The sequence below is a fragment of the Centropristis striata genome, chromosome 13 (genome assembly GCF_030273125.1).
Source record: "Centropristis striata isolate RG_2023a ecotype Rhode Island chromosome 13, C.striata_1.0, whole genome shotgun sequence".
In the NCBI taxonomy this organism is placed as follows: Eukaryota; Metazoa; Chordata; class Actinopteri; order Perciformes; family Serranidae; genus Centropristis; species Centropristis striata.
In genome coordinates, this window is record NC_081529.1 from 3,122,528 (window position 1) to 3,138,307 (window position 15,780).

General features: G+C 38.6%; 1 protein-coding gene across 1 annotated transcript in view; it reads right to left on the bottom strand.

Annotated features, from left to right (window-relative positions):
• The window catches only part of atp2a1 (ATPase sarcoplasmic/endoplasmic reticulum Ca2+ transporting 1), a 37,421-nt gene that overhangs the window by 4,895 nt on the left and 16,746 nt on the right, over positions 1-15,780 (bottom strand). The window contains exons 10-22 of the mRNA XM_059348254.1: positions 15,118-15,259; positions 10,770-10,936; positions 9,307-9,395; positions 9,112-9,214; positions 8,887-9,018; positions 7,732-7,860; positions 7,002-7,220; positions 6,726-6,837; positions 5,444-5,667; positions 4,375-4,595; positions 2,541-2,743; positions 1,385-1,470; positions 284-417 (exon numbers count right to left, since the gene is read on the bottom strand). Coding sequence (XP_059204237.1) covers positions 284-417; positions 1,385-1,470; positions 2,541-2,743; positions 4,375-4,595; positions 5,444-5,667; positions 6,726-6,837; positions 7,002-7,220; positions 7,732-7,860; positions 8,887-9,018; positions 9,112-9,214; positions 9,307-9,395; positions 10,770-10,936; positions 15,118-15,259 — 1,961 coding nt within the window. The remainder of the gene's footprint in view (positions 1-283; positions 418-1,384; positions 1,471-2,540; positions 2,744-4,374; positions 4,596-5,443; positions 5,668-6,725; positions 6,838-7,001; positions 7,221-7,731; positions 7,861-8,886; positions 9,019-9,111; positions 9,215-9,306; positions 9,396-10,769; positions 10,937-15,117; positions 15,260-15,780) is intronic.

The window sequence follows — 15,780 nt, forward strand, 5'->3', positions numbered from 1 at the left end:
ATACTAACTCAAAATTGTGGTCACAACATTAGCTGACATTTCATAGCGGCGTTACAATCGTGCCAGAGAAATTCAGAGTTGAGCAAACTCAAAAACAAAACTTAAAATATTTAGTTTAATTGTCCAACTTAAAATTTTATCGAAGTTTGTTGCCTTGAAATTTTGAGTTCACCCATCTTTTCTTTTTTTGCAGTGTACTTGAATAAATGTACTAAGTAACATTCCACTACTGGGTATAATATCAGCTTTTGAGGTAAATGCTTAGGTGGAAGTGCAGTCAGACCTGTTCAGGGCGTTGCACATCTCGATGGTGACCAGCACAGACAGAGCCATGGTCATTGGGGGAGCAGCCTCAAACACCTCGCAGTGGATACCAGCAAAGTCCTCGTTTTCCTCGCTGCACTGCATGAAGTGTGACTGACGAAAGACAAAGACAAACAATCTTACTAAAGTCTGTCATGGTCTCTGAGCAGCTGACATCCTTCTATGATGTGAGCTTTACATGAAACGTTTCTGGAGAGCACAGCCTGCTGGAGGGCCTGTGGAGCAAATGAGGCCAATCACTTTCATGTCTTCTGGGATTGCCCAGTACTAACTCCATACTGGCGAGAAATACACTTCTACCTGGAAGCGACTTTCAAAGTAAACATTCCATGTAGGTTTGACACCTTATACATAGGAAACATCTCATTTGACTTATGGGATCATAGAGATAAAAAGTTGTTACTTATACTTCTGGTGGCAAGCAAAAAAGCAGTCTCAAGAAGGTGGTTAAAACAAGACCCACCTACAATAGGAGAATGGCTAGATGTGGTCCAACAATGGAAAAGTTATCCTACTCCCTCAAAATCCAGACTGACAATTTTTCTAGAATATGGTCTAAATGGACTGGGTATGTTAATCATATAGGCTTAAGATCAGATTTTGTTTGAGTATTTTTTGTTTTTGTCTTGTTGTAATTATCTATGTGTATGCATGTCCCTTTTTTCTTTATTTATTTTCTTTCAGAGAATTAAAGTGAAACTCCCTCTTATGTTCGAACTGTTCATAATGTTAATACATAAAAATGTTAAAAAATTGGGCCTGGGAAGAAAACTGATGTTGATGTATATCTATGGATACAGAATGAAAATCCTGATGGTTCTCTTTTCTATGATTTAGTTTTCTTTTCCTTTCTTTGCTTTTCCTATGTATCAGGAACCTGTACATATAAGAGAAATTATGTTTTGTTTTTAAGAAGGGAAAATATCCTATGTTGTATGTAACCTGTTGGCCTCAATAAAGATAAAATAAAAAAAAAAGAAAAGTTTCTGGACACAGCAGGGCGCCACAGGTGCATTATTTGTCGGAAAAGTGCACAGATAATAGAGTGTTAAATACTAACCAGCTGGTGGAAGGTAACCATTGGGCCTTCGTCACAGTACAGGAACCACCAGGCAGCTGCTGCCACAGTTGCAGCACCGACGTAACCTGGAGGAGAAGTTACTGTGTTAAATAAAGAAGTCTGGCGGCTGTCAGGTAGCTGTGGGAGTGTTCTTTTAAATGACAACACAATCAAAAATAGCTGGAGGCCGTTTTGGACAAAATAAAGGAAATTACCACAAAACACATGAGAGGTTTATCTTTACAGTGCCAGTTATAATCAAACTTGAGACAGTGAGAGCGAGAGCAAGCAGGAACATAATGTAATGCAGCTATTCTCAACCTTGGGGTCGGGACCCCAATTGGGGTCGCGAGATGATTTCTGGGGGTCGCCAAATCATTTTGGAAGTCAGCTCTGTCTCCACTGTGTTAAAGTGTTCATGTTTTTAGGTCATTTAATGTCTTTTTTTGGTCATTTTGCGTCTTTTATAAAGTCATTTTGTGTCTTTTATGGTCAATTTGTATCTTTTTTTGGTCATTTTGTTTCCTTTATTTGGTCATTTTGTGTCTTTTTTTGGTCAATTTGTGTCTTTTTTTGTAATTTTGTGTCTTTTTTTGGTCATTTTGTGTCTTTTCTGGTCATTTTGTGTCTTTTTTGCTCATTTTGTGTCTTTTTTGCTCATTTTGTGGTCAATTTGTGTCTTTTTTGCTCATTTTGTTTCCTTTTTTTGGTCATTTTGTGTCTTTTCTGGTCATTTTGTGTCTTTTTTGGTCATTTTGTGTCTTTTTTTGGTCATTTTGTGTCTTTTCTGGTCATTTTGTGTCTTTTTTTGCTCATTATGTGTCTTTTTTGCTCATTTAGTGGTCAATTTGTGTCTTTTTTGGTCATTTTGTTTCCTTTTTTTGGTCATTTTGTGTCTTTTTTTTTGTCAATTTGTGTCTTTTTTTGGTAATTTTGTGTCTTTTCTGGTCATTTTGTGTCTTTTTTGCTCATTTTGTGGTCAATTTGTGTCTTTTTTGCTCATTTTGTTTCCTTTTTTTTGTCATTTTGTTTCTTTTTTTGGGTGATCTGAACTGTGTGTGTGAGATTCTGTTCAGTGAGTGGGGGTCGCGGACAACATGCATGTTAAATTGGGGGTCGCGACTTAAAAAGGTTGAGAACTACTGATGTAATGTACCTCCGATGGCCATATATCTGAAGAAGAGCCAGCCGGAGATGAGGGGCTCTTTGGGTGAGCGGGGGGCTTTGCCCATGATGTCCAGGTCAGGCGGGTTGAAGCCCAGCGCGGTGGCCGGCAGACCGTCAGTCACAAGGTTGACCCACAGCAGCTGGACGGGGATCAGAGCCTCGGGCAGGCCCAGGGCCGCAGTCAGGAAGATACTGAGAGAGAGAAAATGCTTTTATTAGTGTTGACACTGCCTGTCTTAATGTCTTTCTTGTATTGTAAGCAAGCGTTTCTTGAAGCTTCAAAACATTCAATCATGCTTTTGTCCCTAACGTTTGAATGCTGTGTAGGGTTGGACGAATATATCGGCTTTTTTTTTCCGCAATATTGGTGCAAAAACATCACAATAGTGGCTTTACATGTGCAAAAATGATAGGAATGAGGGGGAAAAATTACCCAAGGACGTCAGAGAGACATCAGGGAAAAAAGTTGTATAGCCAGCATGATGTAGGGCTGGGCGATAACTCAACATGATAATTTATCATCTTTCAATAAGGTCTTTTTGTTATTTTTTCCAGACTATTTTTGTGCCTTTTTCAGCTTTATTAGACAGGCAAAGGGACCTCTAGCCGGATTCAAATCCAGGTCTGCCGCAGCAAAGACTCATTTAAATTGAATCTTAACCCTTTGATGCACAACATGGGTCTAAAGTGACCCAGTGACAGAGGTTTTATGTTCTATATCTTTGCAATGAATTATTTTCATCATTCAGTATTCCAGGTTTTCCTCAATTAGTTTGTTTTTGATCATCATACATCCTAATTTTACGTTTTCCTTTATTCATATTTTAATAAAATCCCTTTTTGTGTCAATACTGTTCTAATGCACAACATGGGTCAAAAATGGCACATATCCATTTTTTAGCTAAGTAGTTCGCTAAGCTAACTACTTAGCTAACTTCTTTGCTAAGTAGTTAGCCAAGTAGCTTGTTAAGCTAACTTCTTGGCTAAGTAGTTAGCTTAGCAAGCTACTTAGCCAAGTAGTTAGCCATGTAATAATACAGAACCTTTTTTTCCTTCATAAAGTATGAGAGTAAAAATGTAAATAATGATCTGTTGTTATCAAAAACAAGATATTTAAAGAATACTTGGCATATTCAATCATAAAATAAGTTGACATCAAAAGATAGAGCACAGAAACACACAGCAAGCATTAAATAACATGGGGAATGAATGAGGGTCATTTTGGACCCATGTTGTGCATCAAAGGGTTAAAGGGATCAAATCACATACTGACATATCATGAAAATCGATTATGTATTCTAAATTGATAATAATAAGCACACACACAAATATATATGCTTTTTTGGGGGGGGGGGATTATTTTATGTGATTGTTTATTTCGCAATATTGGTGCAAAAACATCACAATAGTGGCTTTACATGTACAAAAATGATAGGAATGAGGGCGAAAAATTACGTCAGAGAGACATCAGGGAAAAAAGTTGTATAGCCAGCATGATGTAGGGCTGGGCGATAACTCAACATGATAATTTATCCTCTTTCAGTTATGTCTTTTTTTTTTTTTTAGACTATTTTTGTGCCTTTTTCAGCTTTATTAGACAGGCAAAGGGACCTCTAGCGGATTCAAATCCAGGTCTGCCGCAGCAAAGACTTAACCAGTGAGCCACTGGGACGCCCATTTAAATTGAATCTTACTGGGATCAAATCACATACTGACATATCATGAAAAGCGATTATGTATTCTAAATTGATAATAATAGGCACACACTAATGGAGGGTGCGCTGGGGAGAATAACATGAGTATGTGAACAAGTATGTACTCACCAGACGACCTCGCCTACGTTGGAGGAGATGAGGTAGCGGATGAACTGCTTCATGTTGTTGTAAATGGCTCGGCCTTCCTCAACAGCGGACACGATGGAGGAGAAGTTGTCGTCAGCCAGGACCATCTCAGAGGCAGACTTGGCAACGGCAGTGCCAGAGCCCATGGCGATGCCAATCTCCGCCTTCTTCAAGGCAGGGGCATCGTTCACTCCGTCACCAGTCTTTATGAAGCGCAGAGGAAGATATGTTATTGTATTCTCTGTGAACCTGGTCTCACAGAAATCCGTGAAATAGCCACGGATTTCGCTTAACTCAAAATCCGTGGAATAGCCACGGAATCGCTCAAATTTCCGTGAAACTGACACGGATTTCGCTACAATGCAAGTTAATGACAGCCATATCCCGTGGCTATTCCATGGATATTTTTTCCTATTGGTTTGTTCCAAGTCACATGACTTTCAAGGTCCCGGCGGTCAGAACAAAAAACATGGCGGACAGTTCTCTCATTTTTAGTGAAAATAAATCAATATTTTGACTTTGTTTCTGCATAAAAATGGATTTTGATCACATTTTTAGCGAGAAATATATGTTTTATTTTCTAAATATTCACTCAGTGAATGTACATAATCACTTTGTGGTGAAGATCTCGCCAGAAAAATATGACTGTCATTAACTTGCATTGTAGTGAAATCTGTGTCAGTTTCACGGAAATTTGAGCGATTCCGTGGCTATTCCACGGATTTTGAGTTAAGCGAAATCCGCGGCTATTTCAATTCAGTTCAGTTCAATTCAAACAACTTTATTTATCCCAAATAGGGCAATTCAGTTTGCAGTCTCCAGTCAGACAGCGCACGAGACAAAGCAAAAACAAAACAACAAACAAAACAAACAAACAAAACAAAAGCAGGACAGCACATAAACCAAACAATTCCCTCTGTCAGTGGCAACAAATCAGTGTGAGGGTAGCAGCAATATCCAGTCCCCAATGGCTATTTCACAGATTTCTGAGACCATGTTGTCTCTGTATTTGAAAACAAGAAAAAAAAAAACTCCCTCTTCCTCTTCTCACCATGGCGGTAATCTCGTCAAAGCCTTGCAGGAACTCAACAATCTTAGACTTGTGGGACGGCTCCACTCTGGCGAAGCAGCAAGCCTTTCGGACGGCGACCTTCTGATCATATGGAGCGAGGTCATCAAACTCACGACCGGTGAAGGCTTTGTTAGTCACATCCTCATCCTCAGTGAAGATGCCAATACGGCGGCAGATGGCCACAGCTGTGCCTTTGTTGTCACCTGGGAGGACAGAAATGACTATTATTAGGGCCCGAGCAGGCAACCACCTGCGAGGTCCCTATTGTATTTCGAATGATTTTTATTTTTTTTTAAATTATTCTCGTACCCAAATGATCGCATATTTCACTGCCTGAACATACCCCAAAACTCATGACTGAACTTTAAATATAAGTCACACCTGGCGAAAAATATTATAATCTATTGTCATCCTGAATTTTCACCACTAGGTGGCGCTATAATAAAGGAAAGTGCGTTTTGGCTAATAACTCCCACATACTTTATCGCACATTCAAAAAACTTATATCCACGCGTTCACTGAGTTGTGCTGAATCTCGTTATATAAGCCACGCCCATTTTCGCCTCAAGTTTTTTTCCCCGCAAATTCACGAAATGTCGCAAACCTACTTTTTCGAACTCCTCCTAGGCAATTTCATCGTTTTGCACCAAACTTTGTACACAGCATCTATGGACCCTCATGACAAAAAGTTATTAAAAGAATTTTGATTACCCAAAGAATACTCAAGTTATTAAATAACAACTTCCTGCAGGTGGCGCTATTTTCAACACAAAACACAAAGTGTTGCATATCTCCACATTGGTGTGTCTGAATGACATGAAACTCAGGTTACTACTTCCCCATGAGCCCCTGAGGCTCGCTGCAAAATTTTGGCCGATGACCAGTAGGTGGCGCTCTTTAAATTTAAGTATTTTATATCTCCAAATTGGTTGGTCGGATTAACACCAAACTTGGTATACTTATTGTCAAAGCCCTCCTGAGGATAACCCTTGAAGACTTTATTGATTGGCCCCTAGGTGGCGCTCTGGCGGCAGTTTAATTTAATAAGTGCCACTGTGCCCAGACCATAAGACTTAAGGCAATGAAATTCATAGGGGTGGTATAGACTGGTCCCTGTAACGCACACACCCCGACGGCAGCATGCCCCGACACGCGTGTACTGCGAGGGCCCGTTCAGTACTGCGCGCAGTCCTAGTATTGTTTCTGTTTCTGTTGTTTCATAAGCAGAAATAAAAAAACAAAGTGTGACACAAATACTGACCAGTGATCATGATGACACGGATGCCAGCAGCCCTGCACAGCTCGATGGAGCTCATGACTTCCTTACGAGGAGGGTCGAGCATCCCGACACAGCCCACGAAGGTCAAGTCAGTCTGGGGGAAAAGAAAAGCGTTAGTGTCCTTTGGAACAACTTTATTCAAAATACAACATGAAATCAAAGGTTTTACTGACATCCAGCCACCAAAATATGTTTGAACAATATCATATCTGCACTGTGTTTCATTTCTGCCTTCTTGTTCCTTTATCAGTCTCCTACCTCATAGTCTACAAACTTGGTGGAGTCCTCCAGGTTCATCTCCTCCTTCTTCATTGGGGAGTCACAGGTGGCCAGAGCCAGACAGCGGAGCGTGTCCCGCCCGGTGCCCCACTCCTTGATGACGGACATGATGTGGTCTTTGACTGGTTCAGTCAGAGGGATGCGGGAGGTGCCCACACGAACGTACGTGCAGCGGTCAATGACACCTTCTGGAGCACCCTGTAGACGGAGTTAACACAACGTACAACATTAAAGTCAGATGGAATGTTGACCTGAACTTTAGACTATTTTCTTTTTTTAAAAAACATTTTATTTTGCTGGTTGAAATGCTGGAAGTTCAAATTTGTGTTTCTTTTTATTTAAATTAGCATTACAGGTGAGTGTTCAAAATTCAAAAGAATGAAGGGAGATGGATGCTTCAATTGCACTTTGAATGATAAAAATCTGTTCAGATACTGTAGAGTTATACATGTTGAAAGTCAGGGAAATGGTCCCATAAATTTGACAGCATATTTAAAAATATAACATCAGTAAACTTTAATCTGTGGGTGATTTACATGTTATTGATCTCGGGAAACATTATATATTTCACTGAGAGCATAAAACCTTTTGAAAGGTCTCCTTATTGTGTCCTATTAAAAGCATATTGAGCTGTGGAACATAGCAGCCTGGGAACTGTACGTTTCCTCATGGAGCTGCTCGCTCTCTATGTCTTGTGTCACACACTCACTTTGACAAACATCTTGTTTCCCACAGGGCCGCCTTTGCCGGACTTGGCAGGAGAGCAGTATACTGACATGGACTTTCTGTCTCTGGAGAACTCCAGGGTGAACTCCTTCTTCATCAGCTGCTTGATCACCTGTTGAAGGAGAAGAAGGTGACGGGCAGTGGACATTGGCACATTTCACTTTGATATTGTAAAATGGTGATAAATCTCTTTGGGCTTGTTACAATGAGTGACCCCTTCCACACACAAGTACTCTTTGAATCCATTGTTTATAAACAGATTAATTATCACTGCTTTCATTTTTACCTGAATGGATGTAAAAACATGCAAAACATGATTTTTTTTTTATTATACTTTATAGGTATGTATATGTATATATGTGTGTATTTATGTGTATGTATGTGTGTATGTATGTATGTATGTATGTATGTGTGTATATATATGTATGTATGTGTGTATGTATGTATGTATGTATGTATGTATGTGTGTATATATATGTATGTATGTGTGTATGTACGTATGTATATGTATATGTGTATGTATATATATGTATATGTATATATATGTGTATATATGTGTATGTATGTGTGTATGTATATGTATGTATATATATATATACATGTATAGCCTTTTTTTATTTTAGCAGTCGATTCAGCTGTTACCTTTTTTTTTCTCTCCTGTTTTCCTTATTGCATTACTTTCTCTGTTGTATTCTCCTTTTTTTTTGTAGAGGATATGGGACTATGGGGTGGGATGGGCGGGTGGGGTGGGGGGAAGGGGGGAGTTATTGTGTACACTTACAGAATCTGTAACCTGTTTTTTGTTTAATTACAAATACCAATAAAAAGATTTTTCAAAAAACAAAACAAAACACGAATTTCAAACCATAGAAGCATGTAAACTTTCCTTTGAAGATAAATGGACACTAGAAAGGCTTTGTACAGAGGATAACATCCTACACTAAGAGTTATTTTCTTATTTTAAGCGTACAACATGTTTATTTCTAGATTTAATGATCTTAATTTAAGAAATCGTGTCAAGTGAAATGATCTGTCCATGCAGCAAGGTAATTTCCCTCAGATTTAGTGTTTTTATCTTGTTTTTAGACGCCCCTTTTTTTGCCGTGTACATACTCAATGGGATATTCTGTGGACTTACAGCACAGCAAGCGTTTGCCCGTTCCACCTTGGACAGGCCGCGCACTTCACTGTTGAACACGTTCATCTTCTCCACCAAACAGGACAGAGCTGTTTCAGTGGCCTCACCCACTTTCTCATAAATACCTTTGGCCTGCATCATTGAGAAATAAGAGAGAACATGAACATTTTATGGACATTTTAACATAAATGTCATTAAAAAACACAGCCTGAATGCTCTGCAGACCTCGTTGTAGTCCAGAGATGAGTCGTTGCACAGAGCGCAGATGGTGGCCAGCTCAACCAGTCCATCATACTGGCCGCACTTCAGAGACATGCCATTCCTTGTACTGGTAGAAAAATATTCACAAAAGTATTCAGAATAACATAAAATATTTAGCATGTATTATAAGAGTCATTTTTTAACTCTTTTGACACTTACACATCTCCCTCTGGGGTGTACTTTGAGCCTGAGATGTCAAACTGACCGAGAGCCACATTGTCACCCTCGACTTTATCAATGATGAACATCTGCATGGAAACATGACAGAAAAAACACATCTGCATTGAAAAGAACCATCTGAAAATGAATTCTCAAGACCACTTTTTAAGAAAAAAAAGTTTTGCACTTGTCTTGTCTCTAGCTTTAGTCAAGTTTTTCCTTGCTGCAGAATGTTATTTGGTTGGTGAATTCTACCAACATGATGTATTAGGGCTGATCGGAAATAATGGAAACCGACATTCAGAACTTCTAACTGATATGATCTTGTCTATAATGATTATTTAGTTCATTTTTGGGACGCAGTTACGTGACTCCTCCCTGTCCAATCGGCCACATGGAAGCATCATGGAGAAGAACTCAAACACCAAGGCCAACTGAGCAACTTGAGCGGCTTCTACCCAAGAAAAATGTCATGTCCGTCATTTGGACATATTTTGGCTTTCGGGAAGACGACATCGAACAAAAAGAAATCAAATGTAAACACTGGGGAAAAACTGTTTGCAAGAAATGCAAGTTATTTATTTTCTACTGTTTTAGAGAAGTTGATTTCTACTTTAAATTTAAAATGTGATGTTTTCATTGCAAGCAATGCTTGATTTCAAGTCAAGTCAAGTCAAGTCAAAGTTTATTTATAGAGCACATTTAAAAAACAACCTCAGTTGACCAAAGTGCTGTACAGTTATTAAAATAGAATACATCATACACAAATAGGTATAAATAAAAAACAATGAAAACAATAAAATACTGAAAACAGTAAAACAATAAAATAAAATAGAATAAAATAGTAAGAAAAGCTCAATCCAAAACAGAGTTAGAGATAAAAAAAGACAAATAAAAGGGTAAAAATAAAAAAATAAAAAGTTAAAAATATTCAATAAATAACCACAGAATAGTTCATCTGATGTTTCCTTCATTCCTTTAAAATCACAAAGATATGCATTCTTTCATTAGAAAAAATATTCCAATAGTTGAGCATATTTTCAGTAGAGACCATGTCATGAGCTATGAGGGCAAAAAACAAAATAATAGTTAATCAATCATAATTGAGGTAAAAATGTGTAATTAATCGTTATGTTGATTTGAGGTACATCATAGATCGCCCAGCCCTATGATGTATTATATTAGTTTTAAAGTCAGAAGGTAGATCAGTCTGACTTAAAGACAGATTATTTTCTGTCCATCCTAACCCCTGTAATCATTATACTGACATTTGAAAGACCCTTTTGCTTTTTATGGTCTTGATTGAACTTCATCTTGACTTGAACTCGACTGCCTTTGGGCTTGGTCTTGACTCGGACTGTACTGGATCTGGTCTTGGACTTGACTTAGACTCGATTGAGTTGGTCTTGACTACAGAATATAAGTACATTTGTGTGACCTGACCCCTGTGAGTATGAACCTACCTTAGTGACACACATCTGGTTGGTGGTGAGGGTGCCGGTCTTGTCGGAGCAGATGACTGAGGTGCAGCCCAGGGTCTCCACAGAGGGCAGGCTTCTGACGATGGCGTTCTTCTTGGCCATACGACGCGTCCCCAGAGCCAGGCAGGTGGTGATGACAGCGGGCAGACCTGCAGTGGACGATGCCAGAGATTAGGCAAGGGGGGTACGAGTGCGAATTTGGAATAGGTGCAACTATGTATGTCATCAAAGGGTTCATCACCCTCACAAACACTTGACCTCCATGCCAAGTTTCAGTCTCCTTGGGGAAAATCTTTAAAGGTCTTTAAATGATTCGCAATGATATGAACCTACCAGCTGGTCCCAGCTATCAATAAGCCAGCCATTGCTGGAAGGTGGACAAAACATTAAGAGGTACACTACCGGTCAAAAGTTTTAGAACACCCCAGTTTTTCCAGTTTTTTATTGAAATTCAAGCAGTTCAAGTCAAATGAACAGCTTGAAAGGGTCCAAAGGTAAGTGGTGAACTGCCAGAGGTAAATAAAAAAAGGTAAGCTTAACCAAAACTGAAAAATAATGTACATTTCAGAATTATACAAGTAGGCCTTTTTCAGGGAACAAGAAATGGGTTAACAACTTAACTCTATGGAGTCTTGGGCTATTTTGTCCAATTTTTGAATTCTTTTCATGTCTTTGTAAGTCATTTAGTGTCTTTTGGTGTCTTTTTTGGTCATTGTCAAAACACTATCATGCGCAATAAAGAATTTTAAATGTTGCAAATGTGCATTAATTTCAGAGAACACTGAGACATTAAACTGCATAATTTTCAATTAAATTCTGGAAAAGCTGGTGTGTTCTAAAACTTTTGACCAGTAGTGTACATCTAAAGCCAACCAACCAGGTGATGAGAAAGACTGATCTGGCACGTCTGTTCAAAACCTCCTAGACTGTAAACCACTTGCCACTGGGCTGGCTGACAATAGTGGTGGTCCCTACCCAGCTCTTCACACATCAGCTGGAGCTCACCCAGACTGAGGTATTCCTGTGGGAGGGGGCCATTCAGACAGATCTGTGTTCAGACGCTTGGCAAAATCAATTCTGACAATGGTGTGGAGAAGGTTTGGAGAGAGTCCAGTTCAGTGACATTATGCCGGCATCTTTGTTTGCAGATGATGTTGTCCTTTTGGCATCACTGGACTGTGGTCCGTGATGAGCATTGGCACAGTTTGTAGCTGACTGGTGGTATGAGGGAGGAATGTGACTGCCTCCAAATCACAGACTGTTACTCTCTTATGTGTTCCAATTCAAAGTTTCTGCTTCAAGTGTCGAAGTTTGATGGTTTTCAGGGTTCTAATCACAACTGAATGTAATCCAGTTAGACGTAAAGACAGAAGCCGGGTGATTGTGCAAGCTCTTGATTTATGGACCAAATGTCTTTCCAACTGTCATCTATTGTTGGAGTTGGGTAAAAAGACCAAACTGGTATTGTAGATTATTGACCCCCCTTGGTTCAGGCTACAAATTTGTTCATTGTTCATATGTTTATTTGATATGTTTACCCTCCAACGGGAGAAAAAGGGACGATGCAAGAGAGGTATGAAAACAAGGAGAGTAGTGGAAAAAGGTTTAATTTTACTTCTACTGTAACTTTACTTGATAATTTGTGTCAAACTATGTCTCTGCTCCGTGGTGGAGAAGTATGTGAATATTCTACTAATGTTGGAAAATTGTACAGCACATGTAAAATGTCGTTGGAATGCTGATATGTGGAATCAATAAAAAAGATAATAAAAAAAATAAAATAAAAAAAAGACCAAACTGATGGACGGGGTCGGGGCTACAATACTTTTTAATAAATGTTTGTTTGGTCGTCAGCCAAATGAGCCAATCAAACGTGAGTTTGAAACGTAGACTTCAAAAAGAAAATTGGACTGGCACATTGACGCTGGTGAAAAAGGGGTAAATGTGACTCTGAACATAATGCAAATAATTCACTCAATAATGGTAGGGTCAGGAGGAGGAGGAGGAGCAGGGGGAGCAGGAGGAGGAGGGTCAATTATATCCTTGCAATATTTTGGAAGACAATCTAACTAACCTATATAACTGCACTTCAAAGATAAAGTTTCTGCTTCAAGTGTCGAAGTTTGATGGTTTTCAGGGTTCTAATCACAACTGAATGTAATCCAGTTAGACGTAAAGACAGAAGCCGGGTGATTGTGCAAGCTTTTGATTTATGGACCAAATGTCTTTCCAACTGTCGTCTATTGTTGGAGTTGGGTCGTGACCAAAAGAATCAGTTCAAGGAAAAAAAGATTATTTGGCTTCCTGCCTGTGACAAACAGCTGCTTCTCCAAGTTAAAGAGGAGCCAGATAAGCTGCTTCAGCCACCTGCTGAAGATCCTTTATGAGAATATTAGACAAAGCAGACTGGGCAGAGGTCCCAGGCCAGACCAGGACACATGGCGGTACATGGACCAGCTGTCCGGAGAACACTGTGGAAGGTTCGGAAGAAAATCCAGAAGAACAATAAGGAATATCTGGGCCATTCTGCTTGACTTTACCTGCCACCAAAAAAAGAGAGTGAAGGTGGATTGACTTATTTGCCAAGACAAAGTTCAAGAATACTTTGCTCAAGGACTATTCTGAGGAAGGAACCCCAAGCTCCCACACTGAGTCTGTGGAAAAAACAGATGATGGGGATTGTGGCATGTGAGAAGATGTTGGGGAGATTAAATTGTGAAAATTATATGATAAAAGAAAAATGGGATAGTTTTGGTGAGCAGATTTGTTAATTTGCCTGCCTTACCTGCGCACTTGCCTGTCTTGTTTTTAGTTAATTTATTTTCAGATTTTGTATTTTATTTATTTACTATTATTGTATTTATTTATTTTATTATTATTATTATTATTATTTATTTATTTTTATGACCTCCATCCTGTCTGGTTTGTTTGATGTTCGTTTGTATGTTGTAAAAATGAAAAGATAATAAGAACTTAATAAAAAAAAAGAATACTTTGCTGATTTGAGCATTGAGCTACTATAACATTGTTGGAAAGAGATGATTGAAGCAGAACCAGAGATATCCTTATTTTATTTCTTGTCAAAACTCACTTACCCATAATGCAATTTTTTCTGTTCAGTTGGAGATTTGGGTGTGTTAAACTAGTAACTAATTTAGTCTCATGCAGAGATGAAGACTGGTCTACAGAACTGGAAGCTAGCGTCTTTCTACACTGTAAAAAAAAATGTAGTTTTTACGGTAAAAAACCAGCAGCTGTGGTTGCCAGAACTTTACCGTAATAAATACGGTGCAACTTGTTTTAATATTACGGTAAAATGATATTAGCACTGTTGATTTCATGTTTAAGATTGCCATTTTATTCCATATTTTACCGTATAAATAAAACGTTTTCCTATTAAAAGAAATGCTGTTTTGCCATACAATTGACAAGAAAATACTTTATTAATGCCGCATAAATTAAAGATTTATTACAGTATATTTTTGTTAGATATATGGCGTTTAAAACAACAGTAAGAACAAGTATTTTTTACAAAAAATAAAAGCATGTATTTTACAGTGGAGTAATGTATTTATTTATTTATTTAAACTGTAAAAATACTGTTTGGGCTGATATATACATTTACCGTGTTTCATTGTTACTGAAACTGAATTAAACTATTTATCATTTTACGGTCTTTTACTGTCATGGTTTAGCAGTTTTTCACCGTAAAATCTACAGACATTTTTTACAGTGTATCTCCACACCTCCAGGTTATTATTTTTTTCATTTTCAAACTTCTTCTGACTTGTAGTCAAGTGACATCACTTGAGGCAATTTAGTAGATTCGGCGCTGTTTCCTTTGGAGCCTCAAAAGGCTTGAATGCAACTTTTTAACCCACTGACGCCTAAACTTCCCGTAAAACCTCTGGGAGATTTTAAAATAAGCCCCTAAAACCTGAAGTTTTTCTGGAAATTCAACAGAAGTGTCAATGCTTCTACTAAATAATAGATGTTTCAGCCTCTGTAGCAGATAGAAATGAAATTCAAAAAGTATTTGAGAGCTTATACAAATACTACAAAACGACGTATCCGCTTTCCAGGCTTCAATGGGTTAAACTTAAGCAGTAGTACTCCCCAAGACCTGTAAGCAGACTTTGTGGTGCTAAATTGACGGCGTTCCCCCTTAATAAACTGTATTATACTGTATAATATTGTAATGTGTGATCGTAAGCCAGAGGCCTTCATTTGATTTCTAATGGATCGAGATATAGACGAGCAACATGAGATGAATTTTAGATATGATAATCTTCTTGGACAATCAAGTGGAAGTTAATCCTTGGGGGTTTACCTTCGGGGATGGCGGCCACAGCCAGAGCCACAGCAATCTTGAAATAATAGACAGCGCCGCGGAGCCAGGAACCTCCGTGGACGGGGTCGTTGAAATGGCCAATGTTGATTATCCACACAGCCACACAGATGAGAGAGATGACCTGGAGGACGGACATGTGAGACATAGCAGTGTTTAACCCATAAGAACCCAGACATATTTATTAGTCAGGCGGCTTAGCTAGATAAAGGGGACACACTGGACAAAAGCACCAATTTTTTTCCACGTGCTCTCTATCACCATAGGTTTAAATTTTTGGTAGGAGCCACTTCATCAAGATGTCCGATCCGAGATGGCACCCATATAAAGTCTATGAGAACCAATACACCTTCCAAGCCATTCAGAAGGTCAATCTTGGTGTCAAAATCTACATTTTCTGGGTCAAGGAATCATTTAAAGCTGTTGAGAATATCACTAGATGATTATTTGATCAAATAGATATGTTCATTTTCACCCAGACTGGTAGGCAACTCGCTTCAAGTGCTGCAGCAGAGAATTCTGAGCTGAAAATGTTTGGAATCTAATAATTATGTAAATACATGGCCAAAATGAACATATCTATTTGATCATCTAGTGATATTCTCAGTATCTTTAGATTATTCTTTGACCCAGAAAATGTATATT